The 9,687-nt window shown below is 39.5% G+C and overlaps 1 protein-coding gene across 2 annotated transcripts; it reads right to left on the reverse strand.

The window, feature by feature from the left end:
- Nucleotides 1-5,162: 5,162 nt before the first annotated feature.
- On the reverse strand, nt 5,163-9,422 carry stac (SH3 and cysteine rich domain). 2 transcript variants are annotated; one of them, XM_034078329.1, is made up of 3 exons: nt 8,940-9,422; nt 7,645-7,677; nt 5,163-6,122 (listed from the first exon to the last, which is right to left on the reverse strand). In XM_034078329.1, exons 1-3 carry the CDS (start codon nt 9,051-9,053, stop codon nt 5,742-5,744), a joined length of 528 nt encoding a protein of 175 aa, XP_033934220.1. In that variant the 5' UTR covers nt 9,054-9,422; the 3' UTR covers nt 5,163-5,741. The 2 variants fall into 2 exon arrangements, with proteins under 2 accessions (XP_033934220.1, XP_033934221.1); XM_034078330.1 differs by lacking the exon at nt 7,645-7,677.
- Between the last annotated feature and the right edge of the window lie 265 nt (nt 9,423-9,687).

Genomic DNA, 9,687 nt, shown 5'->3' on the forward strand with positions numbered 1-9,687 from the left:
GAAGTGCAATGTCACCGCAGGGAATCAAACTTTCACTGTTCATCTTACAGATTTAATTAAAATACGTTTATCACCAGAATTAAAAGTCACGTAGCTCAAGTTTACTCTTTAAAAATGTATTGGCAGTTTAAATGACACATAGGCTCACTAAAACATTGTGAAACTACAGTTTTGACCATGAAACATTGAAGACTATATCCCTGCTCATGTCCATTCAAAATAATGATGATTGGGGTTGGCTGTACAAAAAAAAGATCATATATCATTTCATAATCCAAAGCATCCAGGTTTACGACACACATATAAAAACTGTCAAATTATACATCCCCACAAAATTATATAAGGAGAGAGGGGTTACTAAAAAAGCTAATTATCATAGACTATGTATATATATGTTACACGATTATAGGACAAAAAATACCAGTTGTAGCAGTTTATCGTTTGATGGTCGTTGGCAGGAGAGGACAGTGTTATTACTACTGTACAGTACTGAGAGTCTCAGTGCAGTTATTAGTTACAGTCCGGCAGCTATGCACCTCCAGCTCTGTATTGCATGCGTGTATACAAAAATATGGATATAAGGATTAATTGATCTCATTCAGTGTCCGTGAGAGTGCAGGGAGAATATACGTTTCATCACTGAAAGGTTGTCAACTTTGTCCATGATGTGAGTGAATGGGTATTGAAGCAAGAAAATACTTTCTCAGTTTGACGAGCAGGGTTAAGAGGGTCATTGAGCAAGAACACTGTAAAGATGTAACCGAGCAGAAAACACAACAGACTGTCCAGGCAACCTAAGGTACAAAGCCCCTTGTGTAGTTTACTGAGCCAACACAGAGGAAAATAAATATGTGCGGTTATGTGAACTGGTGTCATAGCTAGTATCTGGAGCTGGGCAGCAGTGACAAGAGCTCAGTAATGGGTGGAAAACTCTATCTGTATTCTCCATTTAAATCTCTGGTGTCGCCCGGGTGAGCCTCCCTGCTGCAGAGCTGCCGGAGTTAGTTAACCTGAGACAGAAACCGCGAGAAATGCGATCCCAGACTGAACCTCACATGGGTCAGCTGCATATCACCACAACAACAACAAAACAAAAACAGTACGAACAATAAGTACAACCTGCACCAATTTTCCGGTCACACTATTAAAGGTCAACTGATGATGTTTAATGAACACTTGGAGTTTCTTTCTCCCTCATGTCTGTAAAATGTTCTCTCTGGCATCTTTAGGAAACCCTGGATTGACTTCCTGTCCGTCTTTCTGGATGCTCAGGGACAGGAAGCAAATGAAGAAGCTCTTGACAAGGAGTTGTTGATTGGCTTGTTTGGGCTGAGTCGTTCCAACATGGAGGAATAATGAGACGCCTCCATGTTAACTCATAACAGCTAATAAGGTAACAAACCACAGTGTTTCACAAGTTGCTGACATTGTCCACCTTCAGTAATGGCTGGGTAATGACGTAGGTGTGTGTGTTTAGTTACGTTTTCCTCCAGGCTCAGAGAGGGTCCTTAAAGCAGTGCAGCTGCAGAGAAAGAGAGTCACAGCGCTGCTCTCTCTGGCATTTGCTCTTACTTGGCTACTCTGCTTTTAAAGCCCATACTTCATTTATGCTGCAGAGGTCCTGCCAGATTGTACATACATTCTCCATCTTGTTTCTAATTTTTTTTTTCACACAGTCTCCCCCCCCCCTCAATTGCCCACTCTTCCTCCCCACAGCGTCTCTCTCACTGCACACCCTCCTTACAATAGCCCAACATTGATCCATTAAGCCACTGTTGTTATTTCACGTCTCCTGATTTCCTTCATCGTGACAATAACTCCTCCACCTCCTGATCTTCATAAGCTCTGCGAAAACACTGACCGGGGCAACTTTCTTTGGTTTATTTGCAGATGTAATTAGTTTCTCAAACAGTCATTGGAAAAGCTGTCGACACTGAACAAAAACAATTTCCTCATCTTAAAACTAAATCTGTGTCGAATATTGAATACTAGTACACACTTCTTACACAGCGTAGTGTGTGTGTCTGATATGTGTTAATGCAGGGAGAAGAAGTAAAGCCTCACTTAACATCACATTCATATCTGTCTACAACCCAATCTCTGACCACTAATTTCTCTGCAGTCTAACGAACCTGTCATCTCAGGGATTTCCTAGCACAGATTTATGCACGTTATTCAAGTGAGATTACTGTCCTTCATGGTAGATATCAACTCGTCTTATTCATTAATCCAGGAATTTAGATGCCTTGCTTTGAGGCATTTGAAGCATCTTGTAAGAATATTACTGCCTAACCCCTTAAAGTGTATGAAGTATATCAGTAATTATTGACTGACAGGTGATTTTTTGTAATTTAAAAATATCAGAGATTTCGAAGGACAAAATGTATATGTTCAGAGTTCTGGCATTAATAGCCAATAAAAGAATTACAATAAACTGGCTTAAACCCTACCTTGGACCAATGGACACAACGACTTGTACACTGTATGGAAAATATAAAAGTGAAACTACAACTCAAGATGGAAGTGTATTTCGAGAAATGGTCACCTTTTATAAGGTATGTAGCCAAGTAAACATATTGTAAACATTTAATTGGACTCTCTGTATGTCTTTTACTTTTGTACTGATAATTGCTTTTTTATGTTGTATTTCTTGATTATATAATACATTTATTTATATATAACTGTATTATATTGTAACTGTACCATGTTGTGTGAGACTCACTGTCAAGGAACTTGTTTTAATAAATGTTCAAAAATAATATCCGAAGTGTTCATCTGCGTATTACTCTCAGACAGTATGTACTATTAGAAAGTTTACGGCACATGTATTGTTCAACCAGCTCTTTGTTTGGAATGTGTGTGTATAACCTAAAATCTATAAATATATTTTTTAAGCCTTCGCAGTAAATTATTTTTGAAGCTCCATCAGGCACAAGTAACTATCCCGTTCACTCATGTAGACATTGATTTAATAAGCATTTTTCTGCAAAGATCCGCAATCAATATCTCAGCATAAGGCTGTACTCGATCAGAGCAGTTTTATATACCAGTGGACCTTACTCATTGTGAGCCTAAAAACAAAACGCTAGCTTTCATGGACAAAAGGCTGCACGCTGAACATAGCATTTAACCCGTGTAATGATTAGGAAAACTACATTGGATGAGACACAAAAATAGCGAGGTCACCTTGGAATAAATACGGGAAGAAGTGGTAGAGCATACAAACCAAAGACACTTCTTTGTTACTGAAACTGCATTTTTTAAAACAAGTCTTCTCTGAGCTTGCCTAAAAACAAACCTAAAGACACAAATTATTTACCTGTGAGTTTATCTTACCATACTATATTTAGCCTTTCGACACAAGTAATCCAATATGCACTAAGTCTACATTAAGTATGATATGCTTTATTTAAAATACTTAAAATCTTTGTTGGTATTTATGAACTCAACATCATAGATGTGCAGATCAGTGCAGTGCAACAAATATCTAAAATAGTGGATATTTAGCACAATTTAACAACATTTTTGTGTTTTTCTGATTCTACAAACATGATATAAGTCTATATTTCATGTGATGGCAAAATGTAAAAGTTGTACAGTAACATACTTCTCCATATCAAATTTCTGAACAATCTTTTCAACAATTTTCTCCTAATTATATCACATTAAGGGCACATCTGGGTTTAAGGCTCAGCCCACCCACAAAGGTGTTTTCCATAAACCTGGCTGATTAGACTAGAAATTAAGCTAATTATAAAGATAACAGCGTGGATGTTCCGCCCCTTACAGATGTAACAAATCTAACAGGAGGAAGAGAGGGAGATGTCAATCAAGCACGAGATCTATTCAAACTGAAAACACCTGTGTGATGGACTGTGGGTGTATACTGGCTGTACCTCTCTTCTTTATACTGGTTTTGAGTACATTTCTAGATACACAAAAGGGGACTCCTCTTGTGACAAAGCAGAGTCACTGACAGTGATTCTCTTCTTAATGATAACATTAAGATTATCCCTATGAATTCTTTATTTTCCTAATGTTGAATAGCAATTGTTCAACTGAACACCATGTACTGTATGAGCTAGTCTCTCTACAAAGGGGTTTCAAAACAAAGATGAACACCTACCAGAAAAATGGTAATATGTTTTTGCTCTATTAAAGATTTACTAATCTAGCTTGGCTCTATTTCATCTAGTAAACCTTATAAATGAGTCAGTGAGCACTATAATATGATTCAGCCATTTCTATTATGGATGACGTGTTTAATTTGCACAGGCTTTCATAATAAGGGATCCTCCTTCAGGAAACAAAAGGTGGGTGTTTAATGTGCCAGGCTATCTTTTGCTATATTACCATTATGCTATTAATCTACATATGTGGCTGTATTTAGGGTGTATTATAAATATTGAAACAGTAACATTCATGAAGATTAAACCTTGAGTTAAAATAAGTGTTAATCCATTTAAGGATCAACATGTCCTTTCCATTTCCAATGATATACTATATTATTTAAGTTTAAGGTGGTGAATATGTAAAGTTATTTTGGGTTTTTATCTACACCATTAAACTGACAAATTAACACATTTATATGTATTCCTATATTTAGATGTAGTCTGCTGTACACTTATATCCATTGAATTACAAGAAGCATTTCACTTCGGAGAACCTTATCCACATCTAAGAATCATCGATAATTATAATACATAATATAGTACTTCTTCAACTCCATAAGCTTTCTAATGAATTGCCATTAGGATGAATTAATCACAGTTTGCTTGTACTTGTACAGTTTAAGTATCTTTTAACACAACTATGTGTCTCTCTGTCTCCTGTGAGCCGCCCTTGATTCTGGATGTCAAGAGTCGGACTATGACAGCACCATGAACACACACATGCAAGATAGTATGTTAAAATTAAAACAGGACAAATTAAGAAGAAGGCCGCATCTTCCTTCATGATTGGACCAGAGGGATCAGCACCTTTCACAGGACCTTACATCATCCTTTCACTATCATTATCCATTCAAGGCCTCAGCCACTGGAAACCCCACACAGGCAACACTCCATTAGTCGGACAAAAACTAGATTGTTTCAATTATGCAACGAAAAGCAAAGACTGTTGGCACACTGATATATATTCATTTATTTGTTCAACCTGCCCACATTGTCACTGGTCTGTCGTCCTTTATCTGCTGTGGTATCAGGGGATAGTTGGGCAGATGGTTCGGGGAGCAGCTATCATTATCAATCAGCAGATGCCCTGAGAAACCAAGTCCTAGTGGTCCCTCTGAACCGATAGTTAACAAGGAGGGGGGGCAGCCAGAGAAAACAGAACATCTGGCAGGGGGAGAACAGGTAGAGCAGCTGGCTATCTGACACCTCGGCCGACAGATGGAGGAACCTGGCTCAGCGTGCCAAAAAGAAAAGGATGGAGATACTATGGTCCCAAGTCTGTTGGTCGAGATGGATGCTCTGTATCGGGTGCCTTAATTAGTGTTTTTATGAATATGGCTTCTGTGTTCAAAATGTTTTAAGCATGATAAAAAACCAAGGTTGGCGTCCAAACCGTATGTGCATATTATTGCATATTTATAACTCTCTAATTGTTATTCTGATGTTGGAGCCTTTTTATGTAACTTTATCAGGTTATCTGATGAAGGCCTCATTAAGAAAAGGTTATTCTCAATGCTTTGATTGCAAAGTTCATCTGATGATGTGCAGGATTTTTTTTCTCCTACGATCTTAGTTAGATACTCTGCTTCCACTAATGAAGGAGGGAGGCGGTGTAACCATACCTACGATCATGTGGTTGCAGACGTCACAGAACGTGGGCTTCTTGAAGATGTGCTCCATGAAGCAGTGTCCTGCTGAGTCTACCTGCAGCGGGTTACGTATCTGGGACCGTGAGTTGGGGGGGGGAGCGGAGGGGATGGCTGGAGGGACGGGGGGGATGGGCAGGTGGGTGATGTGCGGCGGGGCCATGTTGCAGAGATGTCCCGTGCTGTTGCTCACGTCTGAGAGCAGCTCCGTCTTGTTGTCGTTGCTGTTTCGGAAGAAGTTGTCCGCGCTCTTGCTGCGCATGGTCTTGGTCTTGAAGGACAAGGAGCGTTTTAGTCTCTGCAGCTGAAAGAAAGAGAAAACACGTCAATGCAAATGGAGCGAGGAAGAGAAAAAGAGAAGAGGAGAGAGAAGAATTCAGCAGAACTGAGTGAAGCAAATCAATTTCTATAATAACCCTAATAGATTACAAGCTGAGTCTGTAAAACCTCCAGGCACATTTCTCAGAGTCTGATGGCTGATAAAAGACTATTGCGAGGGGCAACTTATCACTTCTGAGTGGAAAACCTTCAATGTTTCCTACCTAGAAGGTAATGTGATATTCTGGTTAGAGCAATGCATATATCAACACTTTTCCTCTCACACTGTGCTTTCATATCTGGCAGCAGCCTTAATCTCATTAGGGCCCTTTATGACAGTAACTCAATTCATAACACTCCACACTGACAACTCCTCATTTAACCTCCCAGTGTGATCTTCCTCCTCTGTGAAACCCATTTCATTCTGGGCTTAAACACGCAATAAAGAATCTTTGAGCTCCTCTAATAAGATGTTATGGTTATGATTTCTGGACGGTACGGCTGCAAGTCTCTCATTGCAGAAACATGTTATTTAAGCACATCACACAGAACAGGCCTGAATGTATAACTAAACAGATAAACAGGTGAGGTTTCTCTGCGGTGTGCAGAAGGGTTAAACCGTTTGTTTTAAAGTATTAGCTTTGCACACAGACAGTTTACATCAACTGATTCTGAGCCGAGATGACTCATATTCCATCGCAGACTTTAATACAATTAATTGAAAACTGCCATTGTTATTGCATTATTGTTGACTTACAAGCCTGAACACATTGTTTAGAGAGCTTCCCATTGCAGCGTTGGTGTGGTGAAGATCAATAATTCAACGGGTCAGGAAACAATCAATTTAGAGCCTTTCTCTACCATTACCGCCCACACAGGAATGCACATCAGACATGAACATAGAGCACACACACTGTAACCGCTCTCACATGGCTTTCACACACCCTGAAAAGGAAAACTGTGGTCAGGCATAAATTAAATTGTTCATCACCTTTCCTGAGGTTGGAATTCTGCGTACATTGTAGTTTTTTAGAAAAGATGTGATGGGAAAGATACTACACATCGTTCCTTACATGAAGATGTAAAAAATAAAAGATCTCTAAATCAGAAAAGTGAACATGCATCAAGGAGCTCATGCTGTGATTGATGTCCTCAAATCTATAAGAGCTGAGATTTATCAAAAAGCAGGAATGGTTCATAAGGGCTGGAATGAGTTATGAAAAATAATATAGATAGAAATGTTTTAAATAATAAATAATAATAAAAACAATAACATTCCAGTTATGGCTGAAGATCATTTAAAAATAAACTCATTAACTGATGCAGCCTATAAACAAAGATTGCCCTCTATGGTGAACTAATTTGTATGTGGCATTAACGTCACTAAGTGATCCTTCTTATAAAGCAGGAAAAGTTGTAACGCAAAACAACTTTTATCTTTATGTACATGCAGATATGATGGACTAAATCAGCAGATCGCTACAGTTTACACAAGAGTGGAGGCTCACCTTGCGCTTCTGATGTTCAGGCCTCACAGTATTCTTTAAGGAAGAATAAAAACACAAACAAAGCTTCACTTAAAAAGGTAGAAAACGTTTTCAGCTTATAGTGGAACTCGTTCTACTTGTACTGCATGTAAGGACGACTCAACATTTTCCTCTCTCACTTTTGTTTGTCTTTCCGATGTTCTACTACCGTTGGATGTTAGAAGAAGTTTTATGGTTTGGCAGAGGCTTTATGTGCAATGTCAGCCAGGAAGAAGAACTCTTTTAAAATGTGACCAGCTGTGCCAAAAAAAGAGCTCACATGCACACGCTTCAAGAGACACAATAGTCAAAGAGGAAAGCATGTCTATGATTCCGGAAAAACACCACCAAAAAACAGTTTCCGTTCACAAACTGATGGAAAATAATGAAGAGACTTATACATCTCATCTGTCCTGTGCAGGTGTTTTGGGGACAGCAGAGGGGAGCTGATAGCCATCCACTAACATGATGACTAGTCCAATATTGTAATGCTAATTGTAGTAGTGTGGGCATCATGTGACCCAAATAGATGGCAAAACGCCTGAGGCAGCTGTGGATATCTATCACACAGCCTACTTTCCTAAATCAGCCACAAGTAGAAGGAACAAACCCAAATGGCCCTTACTGTACAGTGTACACATAATACTATTGCATTGCTTCTTTTACCACAATGAACCTATTTTTAGGCTTACATGGGGCTTTAAATAGCCTTACCATCAATTATCTAGCAACAATGAATGTTAATACCATAATCCCATTAGTTATAGGTTATATAATCTAAACTGGGGATAAACTCTATTTATGTAAGTCATATGTGTTTATAAAGTAGTCTAATATAGATCTAAAGTTGTTTTTTTAAATGATTGTACAACATCATGATCGTATTTGAATGATGCTGTAACACCCTGAGGAAGTCCGTTTACCTCATAATGAGTCTGTGGTGACTCTTCGTGCCACTTTAAATGTGTTTGCTGTCCTATTTGTGCAGCTGCTAACTATTTTTGAAGTCATCGGTATGGTATCCTCTTTAAATTTAAACAGTTAAGGCTGTTGGATGTGTTTTAAAGGCAGATCGGCGTGCCAGTTAGTGATCAAAAGTAACAAGCATGTTGAGGTTTGTGTTAGCTGCCTGTTGAGTCCGTTTTATTGTCCTGTTGAAAGAAGTTGGTTTGCCCTGCTCTATTAATAAGACTTGGACTGATGCTGATCCCACAGTATATCTGTCTATCCCGGGGGATGGTGGTTATAGTAAATAATAAGAGGACAGACAGTCTTACCTTGGTTTCCTGCTGGCTGGAGTCCGTTGTCGGAGCTTTTGGTGTTTCAATCTGGTCATGATCTTCCTCGTTGCCCCCACTTTCGTCCTGAATCATGTTGGCCGGTGGGATCATCCTCTCTTTTTGGGATCACTGGAAATAACTGTTGCTCTGCGGAGTTTGTTTCCTCCCCAAACTGTTTACATCGTTTCCAATCCACTACAGTCACAGTGACCCGAAGACACGAGGAGGAAAGTCATCCAGACCCAATACTGTTGCAGTTGTTAAAGGGGGATCCGAGTTTTATCCGCCGGCAGGAAAATATCAGAAAGACGTGATGAGGTGCCTGGAAATAAAGGGCTTTCCAAGACAAAAGTTAAGACTTAGTCCGGTTACGCATTGAAAGTGTCCTGTCCTTCTAACGGAGGCTCTAGCGTGTATCGTGTCGTCGTGCGTAATGCTGCCGAGACATCTCCAAGTGTGTCCACGCTGCGCGGAACACACTGCCTGTACTCAGAGGGGCGGAGAGCGAGCAGAGGGAGGGAAGGACGAGGGAAAGTACACAAGCACTGACTGCATCATGCCAAAATGTAGACGGAAGACACAGTCAGAGGGAAAAAGAGAAACAACCATATGGTCAAAATGAATCACTGCAAAATAAAAAAGATAACAATTAAGCTAACAGGGTAGCTTAACAATTAAGCTAACAGGGTAGCTTAATTGTTTCACGCGTTTCAAGGGGAAATCCACTACTTCATATGGATGTTAC

This window comes from Pseudochaenichthys georgianus, unplaced genomic scaffold, assembly GCF_902827115.2.
Source record: "Pseudochaenichthys georgianus unplaced genomic scaffold, fPseGeo1.2 scaffold_411_arrow_ctg1, whole genome shotgun sequence".
Classification (NCBI taxonomy): Eukaryota; Metazoa; Chordata; class Actinopteri; order Perciformes; family Channichthyidae; genus Pseudochaenichthys; species Pseudochaenichthys georgianus.